General features: G+C 39.5%; 1 protein-coding gene across 1 annotated transcript in view; it reads right to left on the reverse strand.

Annotated features, from left to right (window-relative positions):
- Window positions 1-720: 720 nt before the first annotated feature.
- Window positions 721-24,109, reverse strand: part of sltm (SAFB-like, transcription modulator) — a 43,475-nt gene continuing 20,086 nt past the window's right edge. Inside the window, exons 12-21 of the mRNA XM_048615790.1 lie at window positions 20,703-20,878; window positions 20,416-20,510; window positions 19,123-19,277; window positions 13,370-13,550; window positions 10,831-10,955; window positions 8,900-9,037; window positions 8,184-8,567; window positions 7,298-7,436; window positions 6,745-6,911; window positions 721-1,859 (exon numbers count right to left, since the gene is read on the reverse strand). Of these exons, the coding sequence (XP_048471747.1) occupies window positions 1,721-1,859; window positions 6,745-6,911; window positions 7,298-7,436; window positions 8,184-8,567; window positions 8,900-9,037; window positions 10,831-10,955; window positions 13,370-13,550; window positions 19,123-19,277; window positions 20,416-20,510; window positions 20,703-20,878 (1,699 nt within the window). The 3' untranslated portion in view covers window positions 721-1,720. The remainder of the gene's footprint in view (window positions 1,860-6,744; window positions 6,912-7,297; window positions 7,437-8,183; window positions 8,568-8,899; window positions 9,038-10,830; window positions 10,956-13,369; window positions 13,551-19,122; window positions 19,278-20,415; window positions 20,511-20,702; window positions 20,879-24,109) is intronic.

A 24,109-nucleotide genomic window follows, 5' to 3' on the forward strand; every position in this document is an offset into this window, starting at 1 on the left:
TAACCTCCAATCACCAAAAGGACAAAGAATAACCTTACTGGAACAGAATGCCAGTTTTTCTCCAAGCTCATACCATTCTGCCTTGGACATACACTGCATCAAAATTCTGGAAGCACTGTACGAGTAAAGACGGGAGCTCATCAGGGTGGTTCACCACTGCCAACATTATTATGATCAATGAACAAAGTAAAATGCATTATTTCAACCAATTCCTTGCTTAGCAATATTTTATTCATTAATTCTATCCACCAATGCAACAAGGCTAATTGTTTTTGAAGACTTTATATAACCACACTTATAAATTCAGATGCTGTGTCACATTGATCTGGGATAACTCTTTCAGGTAATCACCTGATTGCTAATGGAACTTCAGTTCCACTATGTAAATAAATGTCAATAGTTCTATCAACAATTTTATCAAATACTTCAGGAGTTAAAAAACGTAACTGGAGAAATTCTGGAACTCCCCTCCTAATATTCTTGTTCATGTACCTAGAGCAGAGGGATTACATCAGTTCAAGGCAGCCACTCATCATCTCCTACAGCTATGAGGGATGGGCAACAAAATGTTGGCCTTGTTGGCAATGCTCAAATCCTGTGAAATTAAAGAACTGTAACTCAAATCAACGTGTCAACAGCTCACTGAGGTCAAAATTAGAATGTGAATCAAGCTATTTCTAGAAACAAATCAAGAAAAGTGACATGTGACTCCAAAAAAACTCAACTTCATTAAAGATTTATTCCAAAAATGCAAGAATACATTTTCCCAGCATCAGTACCACATTTATACATGTGAACTTTTAAAGAACAATCTTCCTTTGGAAAAGAAAAATCAAATTGTTGCTGGTAAATGTAGAAAAGAATTGTCAATAAATACAAGTACTATTTTGCAAAAAGGTGAACCCCCCACCCCCCACCCCGTGCAGTGTTCAACATTTGAATGATTACTGTAGAAAAGTATAACTACAGATAGGTGACATTTGTGCAATTGACTGCTATAAAACATAGTGAATAATCTATTTGAGAATATACAGTGGAGCCTCAGTTATGTACTTCCATTACTTGCATTCTCAATTATTCATGAGATTGCAATTATAGCTTATGTACGATTTTCAAACAGTTCCTGATTCAGCTGGATAAGTAGACAATTAGATATCCAGTGTTTGGTTGAATTTACTATCTGTGCAGCTGATGTTCAGGGGACAGGAGACTATAACAGCCAAGGTTGTCAAGCATTCATTAAAAATGTTCAACTTTTAATATAGAAAAGATTGGATGTTATCTACATGCACTATGAGTTTGATTAGGCCATCCAAAAAGATACAACTGAATCAAAAATAACCACTGTTCGACTAAGTTTAAGGGACTTGCAACCCATCGAATTTTCGTTACTCATACAGAGGGTTCCCTCACTGCTCCAGCAGGTAACTGGGATTCCACTGCCATGTTCTCCCCAATACAAGACATTTACACAAATCAGATTGAAAAGTATAACTGTTTAGTTTACTCCATCTTCAACAGTAGTGGTGGTAAAGGAAAAAATACATTAGTAAGTTAGTTACGAAACCATTTTCTAAAAAAAAAAAACAAGGCTTAATAACGTGTCTGTCGAACAGGAAAAACATTTGTGAACAGATAGTTGGTGTACACATTGAATAAGACTACCAAGTACAGACAAATCTCAAAAACGAAGAGACTAACTGCTACAAACATTGGTACATCAGAATCTTCGTGGAGCACCCCCTTTGAATGGTTTAAAACGAGCATCTCCTGATCCATGTATTCCTTTGGAGCCTGAGACACTGCCTCCTTGCATTGTGTTGTTGGTGATCTGCACAATTCTGTTTGCTACAGAAGGACTACAGTGGGCAATGAAAAAACATAAGATACTAGTGAAGAATTCTGATCAGTGGCTATAAATAATTTGCACCTAAACCTTAATACAGAAAATATTAAAACTGTAGCAAAACATGCTAAATGAAGCAAAACTAAGTAATTGAGCAACATAACTGTTGCAACTTTTTTCCAAAGATAGATTAATTCAAAAACTAACACCAACGTACAAGAGATAATAAAAAGTCACTTTGGACTATCAATAATCTGTAGAACACTTTCCTCATGAATTAGGTCATCTTTTAATTTGTAGTATCAAAAGCTTTCAATAGAAAGCAAAAGAAAGCATTAAAGAGCCACTAATCAGCATCTTCATGAGTTCAAATTTGTTCTGTGCGGCAGGAACATTTTAGATGTACCAACAGGAGTCAGTTCTACATTTTGAGAAGTAAATGGTCAGAATTGAAGAGCTCCCATGTCAACAAGTGCAAAGTTCCTGCTTGAAGCTTCAAATGTAGTTATATGTGGTCAGTATAAAGAGGAATGTAACTATTTAGTGGGTGGGCTATTTTTTCTGATCAAAATACTTTATGCGCACGTTTAACCGTTCTTTTATCTAGGTTGCAAAGATTCCCACACAGTTTGAGGGAAAGTCTTCCTTTTCCAAGTTGTAATTGTCGAGTATGGGTAGCTAATTCAGGTTGAGGTACCACAATACCAAACCAAATTTAATCACCAACGAAATGCCAAGTTACAGGCAGAGGCAACAGAAGATTTATTAAAGAAAAATAAGGAAACCTTTTTGATGTTGGAGCACTGTACAGTGAACCAAATGCAGAACTGACATGTTGCCCAAGTTTTGCAAATGAACCAGAGTTTTTATCACAATGCTAGTTTCATGATGATTCTAGAATTAAAGAATTTATGTTCCATATTGGCAGATGTCTTGACCATGCTCAAACTTATCACAACCTACTGAACTACTGGTAGAGATCTTAAATTGCAGACAAGGTTTAACCTGGCTACAAACTGAGCAAAGTACTCAATATCTAAATAACCTACAATGGAAAGTTGAGGCAAAAATCAAAAATGTTTTTCAAGAAATATTTCAATGTTATAGAAAGAAAAAAAATAGCTTTTCTGACTGGATATTGAAGCACAATGCAGGAAAAAAGATTAAAAGGGAGAAAAATCACTAAAAGTGACTCACTGAGCATTGCTGGATAAATTTGGAACTGTGAAGAGAGCCAATCACATTAGTCTATTTCTGCCTTTCTTAAAAAAGGTTTTGCACAGTTTTCAAAACCATCTAAAAGGGCATCGTTTAGCTCTGATGGCTAGTCTGCCATGCAGAGTTTTTCCAACAGCATGGTTTCAGTTTCTGCACTGGCTTGGGTTACCATGAAGGACTCTACTTCTCAACCTCTCCCCAGAGACGTGGCAACCCTCTGGCTAAACCACTACCTGTCATCTCTTTCCAATGAGGCAAGACTGGCAAACTGTCCATTAATTTCGATTTGGGCTAAGTTACTCACTGCTGCAAAACATGTGTTTGGAGTGAAACAAGGCTTCTTTAGCAATGAAACTGAAGACGCTATCAGAATCTACAATTGTAAAATTGGATGAATTTCTACATTCTTTTCCAAAGGAAGTCTAAATTTACAGTGGACCTCCCAAAAAAAAAAGCCAACTTGACAGAGCCCATTAAGCCTTGGGTTTTTCAAAATTTCAAATCCTATATAAAAATATCCCAGGTAATTCAGCACCTGCATTTGCAGGGTGAGAACTGATCAGATCATCTAGAGTTCCTTAACACCACAGGATTTTTTGAGGTGCCTTAAGTTTAATGTAATTTACAGTGAGCCAACTAGCTGAAACATGAACCAATGATATAATGAATTGTAATGTTAATACAATTTGAGCTTATGTTGACAAATGGCCAAAAGAATTCATAGGTTGACCACAGGAAATTATAGGGGCATATAATCTGCATGCTGTGAATTTGAAAATAAAAATTAAGCATAAAAGCTACAGAACAATAAAATGCAGAAAGACAGATGTTTCCAGTACTTCGAGAACCACAGGCCCAAGTTGTTGCACAAGTTGACAGGCAATGATTGAACCAATCATGGCACACAACCAAGTCTAAACATCCCAACTGAGGTGATGTCCTGAATAAAGCATTATTTTTCTTATAGATGTCATTCTTGTAATTAATCGGCTCAGGAATCAAAACAGCACTTGAATAAGGGAAGGCCCAACTTTATTTAACCATTTTCAATGCTTGATTTTTGTTTTAGGGATGGTATTAGACATTTGACACTGGGGCATCCAGAGGCAGAAGGCCTAAAGTCTGGCACATGTAAGGGAAAGAACTGTGGACAATTGCTCTTGTTTATGACAATCTTAGAATCTTGGCAGGAAATGTCGGTAGATCTGCTGTGGGCAAGAATTAGCTTCTACGCACATTTGGCAAATTGCTATACTTTGCAGGAAATATTCAAGAAAAACAGTAGCCCACTGAATAAATCAAAGCACCATGTGGTATTCAAATTTAAGCAAGCAAGCCTTGCTTTTAGAGGACATATATTGGCATGGATAGAGGTGGGGTTCACTAAAAGACAATAGTTAGGATGGGGGCACGTTTTCAGGATGGCAATCTGTAACTTAGTAGTGTGCTGCAAGGATCAGTGGGCCACAATTGTTTACAACAAATAATGATGATTGTGGAAGAAGCACTATTGCCAAATTTACAGGAGAGATAAAAACATATGGGAAGGCAACTAGTGAGGATGTCACAAAGAGCTTGCAGAGGGATATAGACAGACTACGAGAGTGGGTAAAATTGTGCCAGATGGAATATGTGGGGAAATGAGGGCTTGTGCACTTTAGCAGGAATAGAGGAGCTGAATATTAGCTAAATGGAGAAAAACTGCAGAAATATACAGAGGGGGGATTTGGGATTCCTCATCCATGAATCAAAAACGCAAAAGGTCAGCAAGCAACAGGCAAGTGAAACAGAATGTTGGCCTTTATTTCAAATCAAATGGAGTGCAAGTAGAGAGGTTTTGCTAAAACGATACAAGGCACTTGTGAGACCACAGCTGGAATACCATGAACAGTTTGGGCCCCTTGAAGATGGAAAGATACACTGGCATTGGAGGTAGTCCAAAGATCGGCACTGTGCTAACAGGTAGGGAGAAACTGTTTTATGAAGAGAATTAAGTAGATTGAGCCTGTACTTGTTGGAATACAGTAAAACGACAGATGGCTTCATTATGAGATTCTTAGACGACTTGACAGATTAGGTGCAGAAAGGCTGTTTCCTATCATGAGCGAGTGTAAGACCAGAGGACGTAAGCTCAGAGGATTGAGATTCCGTGGAATTCTTTACCAAAGAGAGCTGTTGAGGCTGGGGCATTATCTCAGGGCTGGGGTGGACAGAATTTTAATCACCAAGGGAATCAAGTTTTGTGGGGAACAGCCAGAAGAGTGAAATTGAGAAACATCAGATTAGCTGTGACATCTCAATGAATGGCACAACAACTCAATGGGCTGAATGGCCTACTTCTACTCCAATGTCAATAAGTCAAATCCTCAAATCAACATGTTCTGATGTCAACAATGCTCCTGTTCAAAAACTCCAGGGTATATGCTATTTTAAACTGTTTTTGTCATAAATGAGTCTTCCAAGATCAACATCAAGATTGATGTTAGAATTTTTAACAATTCTTGAGGTGGTTTACAGCATACTGTTATGGAAGCTGAAATCTCAAATAAACAATACAAATGGAATGATTTAGGAGCTTATGCTATTAAATGAAAGACACCAATAAAATTGCTGCCATCTGCACAAATTCACCAAATAATTTCAAGAAATAAAACCATGGTTTCCAGCCTACTTTAGATCCTAGCCATTAAAACTTTTAATAATAATTCTGCAAAAAGATTTGAAGAAGCATAGTGTAAAAGCCTTTTCCTCATCCCTCTCTTCAGAGATGTGTTGCATCAAACAATGCTCACTGGTTATTAAATGCAGAGAAGATCAAATTTGGAATACTAGGGTAAGACATTGTAGCACTGCTGCCTCACAGCACCAGGGATGCTGGTTCAATTCCAGCCTCGGGTGGCTGTCTGTGTGGAGTTTGCATGTTCTCCCATGTCTGCATGGGTTTCAACTGGGTACTCCGGTTTCTTCCCACATTCCAAAGACATGCAGGTTAGGTGGATTGGTCATGCCAAATTGCCCATAGTGTCTGGGGATTTGAAGGCTAGGTGGATTAGCCATGGTAAATCCAGAGTTATAGGAATAAGGTAAGGGTTTGGGTCTGGTTGGGATGCTCTTTGGAGGGTTGGTGCAGATTCAAAGGGCAAAAATGACCTCTTTCTACACTGTAGGGTATCTATGCTAATTTCACGAGCATCCAAAATAGTACAAATTATTCATTTAAGTTTTGGTAATATATGCATAAGTTACTTTTATACAACTATCTAAATGGAAACACTCAAAACACATCATGTTTATGAGTTGAGAATGCTTTTAATGCATTAGAAACTTTTTTTTTTAAAACACAGGTAAAACAAAGTTTGCTTTTTCCAACATAGATACATCAATAAACTTTTAACATTTGACTACACAAGTAAGCAAACTATTTTAATGGGTTGGTATTCCTCAATGTTTATTTGTGAATAAACCTTTCACAGTGAACATCCAATAGGCTTCACCAAGCTACCCATCCAAAAATATCTAGAAGCAACTAATACACTTAATGTAAATAGATTTTCAGAAAAAAGTAAGCCCCTTTAATATAAAAACCAGTCAAAAATGTAATACCATACAGAAAGAGTTTACAATACATATATTTTAAGTTACAGGCAATCAAAACAGCTAACAAAATGCAACTTCAATACCTGGATAGTGGAATCATGCCAGGACCACGACTGTCACTCATTCGTCGCATGTCTTGATAGCCAGTGCCTTGAGAACCAGGTCCAGGATGCCAACTGTTCCGTGGTCCTCCTGAATCACGACCATGACGTTCTACCACTACATGTCTGTTATCATGGTAGTGAGATTGCTGGGAAGAGATTAAAATTAACTATGGACACAATACTAACACTTCCATTTTGCAAATTAATATTATGCTACACTTCTGAATGAAATCTTTAAAATAACCTACTTGTGGAAACACAACTGATTTCATGTTTTTTCCAAATATTAAAGTAAATACAATAAATACAGCTAACTATGCCAAGCAGGCCTGCATCAGCCACCACTTATACATGTTACATCAGGTATATAAAACGCATGGTCACCCCAAGTTGAAAGCAAGCAGCTGTGTTTCAATAAAAATTAAAGCATAGTTCTTTATAAAACTAAGAAAGCATTCATCCTTAAATAGAACAAAGCTGCTAGCATTTGTTATTTCATATTTCTAATTAATTTTGTTCAACTTTTCCATACCTGAGAATTACCACCTCTGTCTCCAATTGCAGGTCTTCCACCATCTCTGCTGTTATACCCAGCCATACCACTTGGTGGTCCACTTCGCATATTTTGTCCAGACCTCTCTGGGCGTATCCGATCTCTCTCTCTCGAAGTTCTAAATTACCACAAATTAATTTAAGGTCACTGATTGCTAGCTACTTACAAGTTAACTTGCTGGCTCACCCATGGAATTTTTCATCAATAACAATAACAACATTTCATAAGACTTTTTTGATTCCAAACACTAGCTTGAAAAATCAAAGGCGGTTCACAGCTAAGCAATAAAGAATCAGAATAAATAATCCAGCCATTTAGTTTGCACTAGCATGGTACATGGTTCAGACTTGTAAATGTAACCCTCCTCAGAGGGCCTTCCAAGCAGTTGTATTTCAATAATTCACCATCACAAGTAGGAAAGAATGCTGTTTTCTGGAACACCAACTTGACGGTTTTTCAAAAAAAAAATCCAAATACATTCTCTAAGATCAGCAGGTTTAAAATTGATCCTTACATAATGCATTGCCGTCTTTTTGGTTTCTCATACTTCAGTGATGTTGGTTCCACATAGCAAGGCATTCTCAACTAAACATGAGTCCCAGTGAAGGTAAAAATGTGAAGATTAAAAATTAAACCCCCTTCCCAGAAACACCACTGAACGTTAGAAGTCACCAACACAGTTGCAATTTCTCATAGCTACATATTATAATCTCTAACACCATGCAAGTATCATTAGATCTGGCTATGATCTTGTACAAAGAATGTAATGAGAATTTTCTGTACTTTCTGAAAAGGCTAACTAGGACAAAGTTACAGAAACATGTGCAATACAGACTGTAAAATTCGGACAAAATTTCCATGTTACCTTAATTCATGTTTTGTCGAGCCCAAGCTACCACTAGGCTTCCAATCGTCGGGTCGAGAAGAATTATGACTTGGCCGACTGTGATGGACTCCGTGGTCCTCCATCCTATTACGGTCAGGAAAGTTTCTTGATGGAGACATCTTTTGCAGATGCTCATGTCCCCTGCTAGCAGCCGAGCGATCCTGAATTGTTACAGTTCGCCGGTCATCTCTCTCCCTTATTTCTCTCCGCTCAGTATTTGCATGAAGTTCACTTCTTTGTTGGGAAGATGGTCTTCTAGAATCATTGTATGGCTTTGGATATCGGTTATAACCGGTGTCCTCTCTGCGGCTGCCAGAACGATTCTTTTTTCCTTCTCCTTGATGGTTGTAGCGATCCCCTCGTCTGCAAATTTGTGGAATAGCACCAAGTATTAGCTTCATGTAGTAGCCATCAGGGTTCAGCCAAACTCAGATTGTGGTGTAAAATGTCATCATAGTCATTCAAGGATTCATTGCACCATTGTAAGAAACAGTTGGGTTGATTTTGTCTCAGATGCACATCCATTACCAAAAAGAGATCAGGAATACACTGTGCAAATAGCAGCTATTAACCCATATCCAGTACTCTGGTGCAATGTACAATCTCAGCACACTGCCTTTGACATTATTTTCAACAGCTGCAGTTTAAAAAGAATCAGATTTCACTTGAGGCAATCACAATCCAGATGCACTCACCTATCAAATGATGGTACTCTGTGGTCAAAGTCATTGTAGCGGTTTGGTTCTTGGCGACTGTAATCAGAACCATGACCAAATCGAGCATCATGGTCCATAGCTCTCCTTTTATGTTCGTTCCAATAGGGATCATCACGTCTAGATATTATAACATTTACATACTTTAATTTCGGAACAGTTTTTTAAAAAAAGTTCACCTAAAATTTTAAGTTCAGATAGAAAAAAAATAAACATGGTAGCCAATGTCAGGTTAAGAAAATTTTCTTTCAATGGCTCTATAATTGTAACAGTTTTGAAAACCTACTTTATCTTGCTATTTTTGTATGGAAGGGGAAACAAAAGGCAAACAAGAAAACCTAGCTTTACAAGAATGGGTAGCGAGTTGTGATGTAGTGCTGTTTTAGAGGTAAAACACCTTCATTCAAAATATAACATCAATAACCCTCTGCTGCTGTGTGGGAACAATGAAGCAGCTACCCGCACATGCAACCACTCAGCATACAGGGAAGTGTTGCTCTTCTGTGGTCATTTCTGGGGATAGGCTGTCCACCAATATCCATTACAAGCCGACAAACTCCCATAGCTACTTCAACTACGCTTCCTCACACTCTACTTCAAGTATTCCATTCTTCCAGTATCTCAGTCTGTTGCACTGGTTCCGACTGATGCCACCTTCCACCAGGATTCCTCAACCATGATGAGTGTTTCCACTATTTTTTGCCTTCGGCACAGACCTCCAAGGCTCATGTGCAGTAGTGGCTTCTGTAATTTGAAGTCAATGCTCCAAGTGGCAGTGGCACATCAAGCACCACATGCGAACGCTCACAGAAGTTACACACATGCGCAGCCTAGCACAGTGGTTGGACAGATCCCCCTTTTTCCTCAAATGAGAATTCCCTCCATCACTGTGGTCAACACAGTCCTCAGCCACATCCAACCCATTTCCTGCACACTGCTCTCACCCCTTACATCCATTTGCAGAACAATGAAAGTATCACACATGTCCTTATTTTCTACCTCACCAGCCTCTGCATTCAGAGGATCCTACCATCAAACACCTCTTCCCCTCAAATTGCAACATTCACAGGGACCATACCTTCCATGGCACCCTGGTCTACTCCTCCACAACACTTCCTCATTTCTCCATGGCACAATCTCATGCATTTGCTACAGGCACCCATTTACCGCCTCTTTCTTCACTGTCAGAGGTCAGAAATACATCTTCCAGCAAAACAGCCTTTTACTTGAGCTTGCTTCAGTCTGGTCAACTATGTTCACTTCTCACAATGCAGTCAGCTTTAGATTGGCGAGATCAAACTCAGACTGGGTGACTGCTTTGTGGAATACCATCACTCTTCACAGGAATGACCCCAACCTTCCAGTCGCATGCCATTTCAAAAACCATCTAATAAACGTGCCAACAGTCGTCAGGGCTGCTGCAACGTTCCATTAAAACACAACGCAAACTCAAGGAACACTACCTAATTTTCCACTTTGGCACTTTCCAAACTACAAGATGTAACACTGAATCCCACAACCTCTGATTTAATGATATTTGATGGACTTGTCTTGGTTGTGGCTCTTCCTCCCGCTCTGCCTGTGAAAAGTAAGAAAACATTTTCCAACCCCTTTCAGTTCTGAAGAGTCATACTGGGACCGAAAACATTAACTCTCTCTCCACACAGATGCTGAAAGACATGCTGAGTTTATCTAACATTTTGTGTTTGTTACAGAAAACGGCCTGATACTTAACTCACATAGTACAATACATTAAGGATAAACTGGAAAAACTGATAAACCATAATCAGCAAAAGCTTAATCTCCATTTAGAAATGGAGGATTAAGTTTTATTGGGAGCAGTCATTATGTGCATTAATCCAAAGAGTTTACTAAAGTTTATTCGTTCCAAAGTTTGCAATTCACTAACATACCTGTTATCTACATCAGGTGGGCGTTTTAAAGAATTTCTTCTTTCTTGTTCATAGCGGAGCTGTTCTTGTTGCCGACGAAGCTCTTCACGTTCACGGGCAATCCGCTCTATTTCTTTACGGCGTTCCTAAAGCATTAAATCGATACAAGTGTCAAAGTTTTTGAAGTATGGCTGGTTTTAATAACTCACTACCCTTTTCCAGCCCTGATCCCTCTGACAGGCAGAAACAGGAAAGATCACTTACAGGAGACATATTGCAAGACACAGAAACTTCCCCTTTCTCCAACAAGGAGCATTTACTCTGGTGCAGTTACACCTCTGAAATGAATTTAGGACTAAGGAAACATAATTCTGAAATTTAAAGTGTTTCTCTTTCCAGGGATGACTGAGCTGAAGTGTACTTTGAGCATTTTGTTTTTAATTTTTCTGCATCTGCCATATTTCATCTTATAACGACCTAACTGTTGCCGAAATAATCATCCATCAGTTTAATTATCACTTCAAAGTTATAATGATCAGTTTCAATGCATTAAATCATACTCCTAGAAAGAGTCTCAGGAATCAATAGAAAACGAGACTTTACCTGAAATACAGCACCATGAAAACTGCAAGAATCAGTTTCCACTACAAAAAAAAAAATCACTATTTACAAATAACCCAAGTTCTGGCTGATTTATTTCATCAAATGATGGGACCTCTGACAATGTATTATCACTTTTCCTCTCCACTTAGGATAAATAAAATTAAGATCCTTCCAGTACTGATTCAGTAAAGAACATAGAATCATAGAATCCCTACAGTGCAGAAACAGGCCATTTGGCCCATCAAGTTTACACTAACCCTCCAAAGAGGGCTCCACCCTGTCCTCGTAACCTTGCATTCCTATGGCTAATCCAGCTAGCCTCAAGGTCCCTTGACACTATGAGCAATTTAGCATGACCAATCCATCTAACTTGCACATCTTTGGACTGTGGGGGGAAACTGGAGCACCTGGGTGAACCGCATGCAAACATGGGGAGAATGTGCAAACTCCACACGGACAGTCGCCCAAGAGTGGAATCAAACCTGGATCCATGGCACTACGAGGCAGCAATGGAAACCACCGAGTCACCATGCCGTTCCGTCAAGACTGGCTTGCTGTATTTGAGATCAGCATGACCAACATATCTCCAGCAGACATCACCTTAAAAAGTTTTATATCTTAATTTTGCCATTATAAGGAAGTGCCGACTCAAAGCCAAGCATTATTGGCTGTGATAGTAAGCAAACAGATTTCTTACAGAAGTGCACAAAGCTGTAACACTCAGAAGCAGATGTTGTGATCCCAGAGCAGACAGCCAAAATTATATTATTATCTGGCTCGGGACCAAGAACCCTTTTTTCCCCTTTGAGTAGGAGAAGTGAAAAATCCAGCAGAATTACAAAGAGAATAAAAGCGTAAACCTCCACGGTTTTGAACATACATTCTCCGACTCTACATTAGAACAGTAATCCTTATGGCTATCAGGCTGCAATCAAACATGCCACAGCATACATCAAAAAACAAATATACTCAAAACAGATTTCTCAGCAACTCCCCTCCAAGATGCTATTGACATGGTGAGTCATTAAATCTCATTAAACTTCACAAGGAATCACAATTCTTCCCTTTTGCCAATCAGGCCTTGAAACTCAAGTTGATCCATCGTGCCTTAACACTTGCTCCTGTCCTGGTCGATCCCCGACAACCCCTGCCACCAACTCCAGAAAGTATGCTCCAGTCATTACTCGCTGCACAACTCTACCTTTTCACTGAGAGCTAGCTTCACCAAGTCAGCACTGTTCCTGGATATTCACTGAGCTCTCATCTTGGTCAGTTGCATCCAACAAATATTGCTTGTGAGCATTTCAACGTCCCCTCTCAGCTGTATTAAACATTTATGGCACATGGTTTCCTTTGAGCCCCAACAAATGCCACAACTTCCCTGAAGTTTGACTACACAGCTTTTAAAATGCTCAAGGACTTCTGAGCTATTACTACACAAAGCCCATGTTGTTCAGCAGCTGCTGGCAACACCAAACACAGAATGCTCTTTTGTTCTAGTCTCCTTCTCCAACAACCTGCAGGCTTTGAATTCCTCTTCCATAAGTCCCGAGCTGTCTTGAATGACCTGTCGCAAACCTTGCAATAAGACCCTGCCCGTTTGCTGAGCAGAATTAAAAGTAGTGCGACTTAGTAATTCTTGATTCCATATATATTACCAGTCAAACTGCTAGCTTTTTCAGTATATAAGAGGATTTCTTCAGAGGAAGTTTAGTTTCCCAGCTTCTCATTGGAAGAATTAATAATTTTGGTCATGGAAGAATCTATTCCATGATGCTGGAGAACCATCTCTTCATAACCTACAAGAACCAACACCGTTCATATCCACTGGCCATGGTACTTTGTCTTGATGAAAATACACTCTTGGTTGGGATTAACAAAGTGTGATTAAGAGGTAATGTGTACAGAACAAATGTTTTGAAATGCTGAATCTGCACTGAAAAGCTTAATTGAGTACCTGTTCAATACGTATGCGTTCCCTTTCCAGTCGTTCCCGTTCCATTCTCTCTCTCTCAAGTTTTTGTTTTTCAATCTCCAACCGTTCTCTTTCTCGTTGCAAGCGATCACGTTCTTCACGTTCACGTATCATGCGAATGCGTTCCCGCTCGCGACGCTGCCTTTCAGCTATTTCACGACGCCTAGTTAAAAAGAGTTTTAAAAATGCATAGTGCATACAGCAGGAATGTGAAGCTGAGTCAAATGGCAAGTTCTGAAGGGTACAGTGTCCAAAGTACTCTGCTAACATCCTATAGTCTGGTAATTGTTGGTTTATGTACCAGTGGTGAGAATTTCTCATTGAGTTAAATTAGAAAAGGAAAAGCAAGTACAAATAAATCTGTGCAGCTAACTCTCAGATTCAAACACAAATACAGAACTAGGTGACACTGTTTAACCATTTAGGGTCGTGCTTTTAGGCCAGAGATTAACACAAATATTCTCAGACCTGGAGAGACTTTGGACCTCTGCAAGGTGACGGAATATTTTTAAGATAAAGGTAGATAAGATCCTTGTTAAGCAAGGGAATCAAAAAGGTTATTGGAGTGGATGGAAAAGTGGAATTCTAGACAAACAGTTCAACCATGATATGGTAAATGGTGAGCAGGCTTACAGAGTAAATGGCCTAGTCTAGGTCCTAATACACAAACTCTCAACCAAAATTAGGGGACAGAAATGCCCTATAATCTTAGTGTCAGATTAGAGTTTAAGAGATTTGCATTTACATTACACAGTTCATGACAGGCAAATCCAAAACATTTTTGGGAAAAAAAATAGCCCAAGTTTCTTTTGTCATGAAGTCAACATTAAACTTCAATAAGCACGGCAGTTGATTTGTGCATAGTAAGCTTCCACCAACAATACTATGATAGTTAACAGATAAACCGATTGAGTGCTCTTCGCTAAGGAATCACATCTTGGCTAGAATACCCACATCTGTTAGAAATAGTTTTCCAGGAGGATCACTGAACCCAAAACGTTAACTCTTTTCTCCTTCACAGCTGCTGCTAGATCTGCTGAGCTTTTCCAGCAATTTGTCTTTGTTCCTGATTTACAGCATCCACAATTCTTTTGGTTTTTATTAAGACTTGAATTCACATTTTCCAGTAAAATCAATGTAAATACTGCAGTCAGGTTCTGTAGAGTCAACCACATTGCTGTGGGTCTGGAGTCACATGTACACCAACCAGATAAGGATGGTAGTATCCTTCCTTAAAAGGACATTCGTGAACCAAATGAGTTTTTCCCAACAATTGGCAATGGATTCATAGTCAGTTAGATTCTTAATTCCAGATTTTTTTATTGAATTAAAATTCCACCACTGCCATGGTGGGATTTGAACCTGGGTGCCTAGATTAACACACCAGCAATAATATAACCTTGCCTCCCCTTATAACAAAATAAGCTAAAATAAAGTTAGATATAAAAACATATGGCAACTTTCCTGTTAATTCCAGTTTGCTGCTGATCCTGTTTTGCAAACCTCACACTTGTCACATATCTTGTTCTCTAATCATCCTGGTTGTGATGGACCATTCCTCCTGCTAACTCTCTAACTTGCAGCTTCTTCCAGAACCATCCCTTCACCGATTACTTCTCCTGCACCTATTTATTGGGAACAATAGCTCGGGGGTGGGGGGGATGCTTTGGAAATAATTTAAACACGAAACTATAAATACCCCCACACAGCATTTATGCAATCATGGGAGCCACATTTTACCAATCATGGAGCTCAAGTTTTGGGTCTGGATCTTGAACAGGAACACAGGTCCAGTCGAGCAAAGCAGTGAGATACAAATTTCAGGGACTGGAAGTTTGCCAAGAGATAAATTGTGGGAAAGATGAGTCAGGGAGCAGCCACTCGAAAATAGTGTCCATCAGATCACATGGTCCAAGTCAAACCAGTGGGAAAATTAAAAGTTTTTGAGAAGATTTGTATCTCGGATGTCGACGAGATTGTAGACTTGCTCACTGAGTTGGTGTGTTTGATTGCAGATGTTTTGTCACTACTTTGAAATGAAGCTTGCAGGGCTAAATGAGAGTGCAGGCCCTATTCTCAGACCAATATTCGACTTAAAATAAAATGGGGTAACACTAAAACAGGACTTTGAAATTCAGGAACAAAATCAAGTTGCTGGAAAAGCTCAGCAGGTCTGGCAGCATACGAGAAGAAAATTAAAAATCAGAGTTAACGTTTTGGGTCCAGTGACCCTTCCTCAGAACCGATGGTAGCTGGGAAACCGCTGGTTTATATGCAGAAAATAGGGAGGGGAATGGGGTAGGGAGTAAACGATGGGATAAAGGATAGAGCCCAAAGAGAGAGAGCAGCTGGATAGACAAAGCAGTAGATAATGATCTGGCTAGGAGGGTTAATAGCTGCTTTGTTATCAACTCCTTTGTCTATCCAACTGCTCTTCTCTCTCTTTGGGCTCTGTCCTTTATCCCATTGTTTACTCCCTACCCCATCCCCCTCCCTATTTTCTGCATATAAACCAATGTTTTTCCAGCTACCATCAGTTCTGGGAAAGGGTTACCAGACCTAAAACACTAACTGATTTTTTCCTTCACAGATGCTGCCAGACCTGCTGAGCTTTTCCTGCAATTTGTTTTTGTTCCTGATTTACAGCATCTGCAGTTCTTTTGGTTTTTACTTTGAAATTCAGCTTACACAGTTGAACACACTCTAGTCCCAAAGGCAGATGATGCAATTGCAAGTTCGAGAGTCTTTTGAACAAAATAATGTTAAAGGCAAAAATGCCACAGTTTCAGAAGACCATAAGGCTGATCTCTCAGAGGACAAGCTTAACTTGAAGGCCATTGCTTAGGCAAGGAAAGAGGTCTAGAAGGCAGGACCTACACCAGGGGCCTCAGCTAGTCCAGGAATTGAACACTTGGTTTTGGTGTCACTCTGTATTGAAAATCAGCCATCCAGCCAACGGAGTTAACCAAATCCCCTCGAAATTAACTGTAATGTATTGCAAACATATCAATTTCCACATATACAATGACAAAAGCCCCATCACCTCAAACTCAGTCCCTCAATATCAAACTAGCAGTTGGAGAGTCAAGTATTGAAGGTGCAGATATTTTCTTCAAAATAAATACTGGGAAAACTGAAGCCACAGTCTACTTTCAAATCCCTTCATGCATGCCAGTTCCTCAAACCTCCAAGGTTTTCATGCTCTTCAAATTCTGGCCTTGAGCATCTTTGACTTTAACTGTTCAAGGACTGGTGGCCACACTTCCAGACGCTAAGGGTGAAGCTCTGGAGTTCCTGCCTCTTCCCTACCTTGCTCTTGTTCTTTATTGCGTAGCTTAAAATGTACCTCCTTGTCCGGAGGTTGGTCATCAGACCCCATATATCTTGCTTTGGTATCAATATTGTTTAATAATGCAGTAAAGCATCTTGCTGCATTATAATCTTAATGGCACTTCATAAATATCAAATTGATTTCTCCTAATTTTTTTTTATTCATTCACAGGATGAGGGCGCTGCTGGCTAGGCAGCATTTATTGCCCATCCCTAATTGCCCAGAGGGCAATTAAGAGTCAACCACATTGCTGTGGGTCTGGAGTGACATGTAGGCCAGACCAGATAAGGATGGCAGTTTCCTTCCCTAAAGGACATTTGTGAACCAGGTGGGTTTTTCTGACAATCAACATTGGGTTCATGGTCGTCATTACATTTTTAATTCCAGATATTTATTGAATTCAAATTCCACCATCTGCCATGGCAGGATTCGAACCTGCGTTCCCAGAACATTATCTGGGTCTCTGGATTAACAGTCCAGCGATAATACCACTAGGCCATCACCTCCCCTGAATACATAGTGGCAGCCTCAATTCCCAAATTAATTTATGCTAAGTTTCTAAAGCTCTTATTTTGGCTTCTTTTGCAAAGTTTGTTGAAGTAACATTATAAATTAAATGGTCTCAGTCAGTCAACACAATTCTTTCTGCTAATTTCCAATAATGTAGTTGTGCTCAACTTCCCTGCTGGTGAATAAAGCTCAGCAGTTTTAGAGAACACAGAAGTGAGGGAACATGCAGAGAAAAGGTCTACTAACCCTGATGCTTTGTAGTCAGTAAAAGTCTGAGCACAAAATCTCAACAAAACTTGGCCCTCCCTTCTAAACTCTGACATACTGATCCAAAAAGACAGGCTTTCACATCAAGTACGAAAAGGACATTTTCACCAGTTGTTACTTAGACAGTCTGAAGTTATCAGGGAAACTGAAAAGTTTGCTCTGACCAGGCCTGACATGAAATTTGACAGCAATAATGATCAAGAATGGGAACTCGCTCATTAAATCTGGAGGGGGCGGGCATCAGTACAGTTCATAGGTTAGAACTGGGAGTCCCTCCAACTACCACAATTTGGTCAAGGAAATACTGAGCCATTAAAGGTTTTATGTGACCTTTGCTTCAAGGTTTTGGATTATCTTGTGAAACCTAACTTAAAGACAGACCTCGGGTCTTCCAATTAGTACCACTCAAAAGCTACTATTGCTGGAAATATAACAAAACTTTAGAATACTCTGGTGATCTTCAAGCAGCTGCCAATAGCAAGGTAAATAAAAGCTGCACAGTTGTAATTCTGCAAGGTGCCTGCAAACTGCATTCCATGGAAGTTGGCTATCAGCTGTCTGATTTCTTTTCAGTCAGCGTCACGTTCAGGGACACCTATCTCATCACAAAGAATCTTGGAACTATCCCAAGATCAAAATTCCCCAAAAGCTGAAATTTCACACCCCTAGCAAGGTTTGCATTTGTTGCCATTTCTAGAGGAGGGTGATGGTGAGCTACCCTAATAAGCTGATATCCATATGGCCTGTGTCAATATTTAAAATACAAAGTGGCAACAGGTGAATCCAACCTCAAAATCCACAAGGAAAATAAACTCTCAGGGCAACAAGAAAAAGTGCGTAAACAGAACAAAATAAAACAACAGGATAGTGCTGCTCCAATCACAAGGTTGTTTCTTTCCTGTGCTTGTCACTCATAGGTTTGCCTATCAGCAACAGATACTGGAGAGAAACAAACTGTGATCAAAGGGGCAGGAAGCAGGGCAAATCTGTGCCAGTGGTGAGCAAGGTCTGCTATCTTTCTCAGGAATTGGGAGCCTTTTTTTAGCCAAGGCACACAGGGTCAGGGGTCTGTGAGGAAAAGAAAAAATTCACCCTGATACATGTAGACTCAGTGCTGTTAGGAAAGAATCTCCAGAAAGCTCTCCTAAGAGAAGAAAAACTGAACTATTTCCATGTCAAGGAGGTCTATGACTTGTTTTCACAAGTTCCCAGTTTTGGATGGTGTTGGCAAAGGAAGTTTTATAAATTGCTACAGTGCATCCTTCAGATGGTAGACACTTCTGTCAGTATGTAATGGTGAAAAAGCAAGTTGACATTTAAAGTGATGGATGGAGTGATGATCAAGCAGACATCCTTGGTCCTGGACAGTACTCAGCTTAGTCTTCACAGGGCACTCCTGTACTCATCCAGGCAACTGCAAAGTATTACGACATTGATATGCGTCAGCAGAAAGACTACGGACAGAATTTCAATCGAGATTTAGTCCCATATTTTCTTGGGAAGGTTCAAACCCCAACTCTCCAACTCATCGTACTATCACACAACTAAAGATGATTAGATTGAGATTGCTCAGATTATCTGATATTATTCATTACCATTTCTTTCATGAATTGGAAGCTCCACTTACCTCCTTAATTCTATTGCACGTCGTATGCGTTCCAATCTGATCAAACGCTCACGAATCTTTTGCTGTTTTATTTTTTCAAATGGCAAAATATCCTTTCTGTCTCTGGAGCTTGGTTTGCATGGAATATGTCTCTCTTTGCTTCTTGAAATGGAAGTCTATGTTTTGTTTAAAGAACAAAATCTAAATCAGTATCAGTTTAAGACAATTTGTCACACTTTTTTTTATGTCCTTCCATTTGATATCAAGTCTACCTAGACACATGCGTCACTTAGCTAATGTTGCTGTTTTGGTAGCATATCCCAGGAAAATGAGTACATCTCATGCTCATATCCTGACACATCTGACAAATTAGTCAAGGTACAAAATACAGTTAAACTATGGATTGAAGTGCCTTCCAACTTGATCAACACTAAATGCTAAATTGAACAGTTTTTGAAAAATCACATCTTCACACTTGTAGCAAAAAATTCAGAATAACCTTGCTCAGAAAGCCAAGCAAAAGTGAATGCTTGGATCAGTAGTTAAACACCATGTGTGCTAAGAGCTGCATGGGAGAAATGTCTTGGTATTATATTTTGCTCCAGCTGTTTTTCTTCATGTCTTGGACGCAGTGCAGACCAAGTGCCTGCTAAAATAGTGAAGAGCATAAAACTCCTTTGCCAATGAAAGGCTGCCTCATTTCTATTCAACTTTTCTTCTTTCATCCGAAATAGTCTGGCAAAGATTCAGAATTAAATATATCCAAAATTACAAGCTTTCAGCTTGGCTGTCATGATCAAACTCAAGAGAAAAACTACAACTGCAATGGAACTAGACACTCCAAACTGATTTAGCTCCACAAAAAAATTGAAACCAGTCCAATACCTATAGAAATAAGAGTTTCATTCCAAGATTGGAGTCGGATAGTTCTACATGATCAGATACAATTTTTCAGCTCATAAAAGCATAATCAAAATTCTCACTTGACTGTACTTGAGGTTTCAGCATTTCCATAGTTAACTTCTAACCAAAATTAACAGCTTGCTTAGAATTCTTAGGTGATGAAATCTTTCCCATTAATCTTAAATTATGGCATTCCTTTAAATTTAACATTTCAACGTTTGATATTCATAGATTGGCTAGCACCTGAAATTAACGTCAAGAGGTTTGTGTGTATCACTTTAAAAAAAAAAGGGACATATGCAAGAGGTGTACATAGACAACAAACCCTGCATAAGTGCAGGCAGTGTGTAACAAATGGAACTAAGATGATTAACATTATATACTGGTCATCCTTTTCTGATAATTCTTCACCTGCTCACTCTTGCCTTTCTTTGCAGTTTTCACACTAACGACAGGTTCACCTTTAGTCTTGTCAATAACCACCATCCGATGAGAACTCTTCACACCTATCAAGTCAATCATAGAAGGTTAATGGTGTTAGGCATGTAATTACTTCTGGGAACATAACTCCTTTTTGAAGTACCTTGCAAATTAACAAGTTCACATGAAAATCTGTGTACATCTTGATTTTCACCCGAGTTTAACAAGCTCCATCTGAAATCCTTTTTAAAAAAAGCACGTCACAGAGAAATACATACTTCTTCGCCTCTTTTCCTCTACTTTTTTCGAATGGTCATGACTAGCGCTTGCTGCACTTTCCTTGTCATCCTTTTTATTTTCTGGTTTCTTTGAAGAGCTTGACCCGTCTTTGCTTTCTTTTCTCTCTCCAGGTTTTTCTGTTTTCTTATCCTCTTTTTTGGAAGATACTTGGGTCCTTTATATTCAGAATGAGAAAATTGAAACATCTGACATTAATGAGTTGATTAACATTAGTGTCCCCAGCAGGGCGTGTGTCCTCTTGTGGCACAGTGGTAGTATCCTTAGGAGTTTATAAAATCATGAGGGGCACGGATAGGGTGAATAGACAAGGTCTTTTCCCCAGGGTAGGGGACTCCAATACTAGAGGCCATAGGTTTAAGATGAAAGGGGAAAGATTTAAAAGGGACCTAAAGCGCAACGTGTTCATGCAGAAGGTAGTGCGTGTATGGAATGAACTGCCAGAGGAAGTGGAGGAGGCTGGTACAATTACAACATTTAAAAGGCATCTGAATGGGTACATGAATAGGAAGGGTTTAGAGAAATATGGGCCAAATGCTGGCAAATAGGACTAGATTAATTTAGGATATCTGGTCAGCATGAATCTGTTGAACCAAAGAGTCTGTTTCTGTGCTGTATATCTCTATGACTCTATCCCTACTCCTGGACTAGGAGGCCCAGGTTTAAGTGCTACCTCCTCCAGAGGTGATTAATCATATCTCTGAACAGACTTATTAGAAAGTATTCTGTTACAATTGGATCTTTCTAAAGTTGCATCAAAGTATTATCTGTAAATACAATTATGCCCATGGAGTTCCCATGGTGCTACATATGGCAAGTTAAAACTTAGGGTCAAATAAATCTGAGTTAATTGTTTTACCAAATCATCTGACAGATGAAATGTTTCAATTGGTTTTGCATTCAAAAATGGTGTTTCGCACAGTGAATTGATGAGTCTGTTTATAAGGCACCAATGGAGTTGGGAGACAGTACCCACCAAGTACTGTCTACAGGCTGTAATTTCATGGTTGCCAACAGAATTTAACTAGAATAGTCATTTAGCAAGATATAACTTGACTTTGACACTGACTGCAATTGTGACAGGAGTAAGGTTTGTCAGCTGAAAAGTTTAAAAAAAAAATCTTTTTCATTCATGTGAAAACTTGATCAGTACAATTCTAAATTGAACTCAAACCACTATGTGTTTATTGGTCATCGGATTCCAATACAAACATAAATTGTTTCAAATAGTTTCTTAGAACAGCACGTCCTGGAGCTAACCAGAGAGTTAAGATATATTGGAACTATTATTATGAAACAAGACAGGGTTCCTTAATCTCAGTGAAGGTGCCCCTAGGTAGCAACTACAAGTTGATTGCATTTCACGTTGCTTGGAGGAGGAGTAGGCCAGCACTGAAAAAGGGTAACTTGACTCCATTTTATCTCCACAGATTCAGCCAGACCTTCTGAGATTTTCCAACAATTTCCATTTTGGGTCAGAGACTTGTTTAAAATTATGACGGCATGAAAGCAAAACTAAAAGTGAATTGGCAAATTAAGCGAAATGACAGATCAATAGAGATGAAGCTGCAGACATTTAAAGGGATATTTAAGTAAACAAAGAGTAGAAGCATTCCACACGGATTAAGAAAAAAATTCAAGGGACAGATTCCCATTCAATTTAATTAGAAACGTTAAAGTTAATACCAAACCTAAAAGCAGCAGCACATAATTGTGCAAAGACAGATGGTAGGTCAGAAAATTATGACTGAGGAAAAAGCAAAGAAGCACACCAGAAAGCTACCCAGAAAATATAAGAGCATACTGTCATACAGCACGGACAAAGACCCTTCAGTCCGATTCGTCCATGTTGACGAAGTTTCCCAAACTGAACTAGTCCCACCTGCATTTGGCCCATATCCCTTTAAAGCTCTCATACCCATGTACCTGTCCAAATGAGTTTTAAATGTTGTAACTGTACATGCATCTACCACTTCCCCTGGTAGTCCATATTGGACCACCCTCTGTTTGACAGACTTTCCCCTTGGGTCCCTTTAAAATCTTTCTCCTCTCACCTTAAAAATATGCCCTCCGGTTTTGGACTTCCCCACTCTCGGTAAAAGACGTTTGTTATTCACTTCACTTTTGCCTCTCATGATTTTATAAACCTCTAAAGGTCACCCCTTCGATGTCCAATGCTCCAGTGAACACGTCCCAGCTTCTTCTTGTAACTCAAACCCTCTGGCTCGGTAATATCTTTGTTAATCTTTTCTGCATCCTCTCCAATTTAATAATATCCTTCCAACAGCAGGGCGATCAGAACTGTACACAGTACTCCAAAACTGGCCTCACCAACATCCCATACAACCACACATGATGTCCCAGCTGCTGTACTCAAACAGTCTGAGCAATGGAGGGCAAATGGGGAGGAGCACTTCACTTGTGCCTTGTTGATGGTGGATAGTCTCTGAAGAGTCAGGGGGCAAGTTACTTTTCACAGAATTCACAGTCTCTGAACTGCTTTTGTAGCCACAGTATTTACACAGTTGTTTCATTTTGGTTTCTGGTCAATGGTCAACCCCAGAGTAGAGGATTCTTGCAATGGCAATGGCAATGTCACTCAATGACAAGGTGCAATGGTTGGAATCTGTCTTGTTGCACACTGTTTCTTGCCATTTATCAGCCCAAGCCTGGATGTCGTCCAGATACTATCGCATTTGAACACAGACTGCCTCAGTATCTGAGAAGTTGCAAGGGTGCTCAACATAATGCAAGCATCAGTGAACATTTCCACTTCTAAGCTCATGACAGATGGAAGGTCATTGACAAAGCAGTTGAAGATGACTGGACCCAGGATATTACCCTGAGGAACTCTTACTGGAATGCCCTGAACTGAGACAATAAGAGCACCAGCAATTACAACATCTTTTGTGCCAAGTATGACTCCAACAAACACCTTTCGCCACTATTCTCATTAACGCTAGTTTTGTTAGAGTTCCTTCACGCCATACATGGTCAATTATTGCCATGATAGAGGGCAGTCACCCTTCATTTGTCTTCGATTTCAGTTCTTGGTCCATGCTTGAACCAAGGCTACACAATGAGGTCAGGAGTTGAACGGGCCTGGCACAACCCAAACTGAGTATCAGTGAGCAGTAAGCGCTGTTGATGAAACCCTCCATCATTTTGCTGATGAGTGTAGTCTGATGGGGCAGTGATTGGTTAAGTTGGATTTAGCCTATCATTTGTCTGGAGGACAGAACCTTGGCAATTTTATCAGTGCCAGTATTGTAGCTGTGCTGGAACAGTTTGACTAAGGGCACGACTATTTTCCATCTTAAAACATTGCAATAAGCTAAATGTAGTTATTAAAATTCATTCACGGGATGAGGGTGTCGCTGGCTAGGCA

The sequence above is a fragment of the Rhincodon typus genome, chromosome 33, assembly GCF_021869965.1.
Source record: "Rhincodon typus isolate 14 chromosome 33, sRhiTyp1.1, whole genome shotgun sequence".
Lineage (NCBI taxonomy): Eukaryota > Metazoa > Chordata > Chondrichthyes > Orectolobiformes > Rhincodontidae > Rhincodon > Rhincodon typus.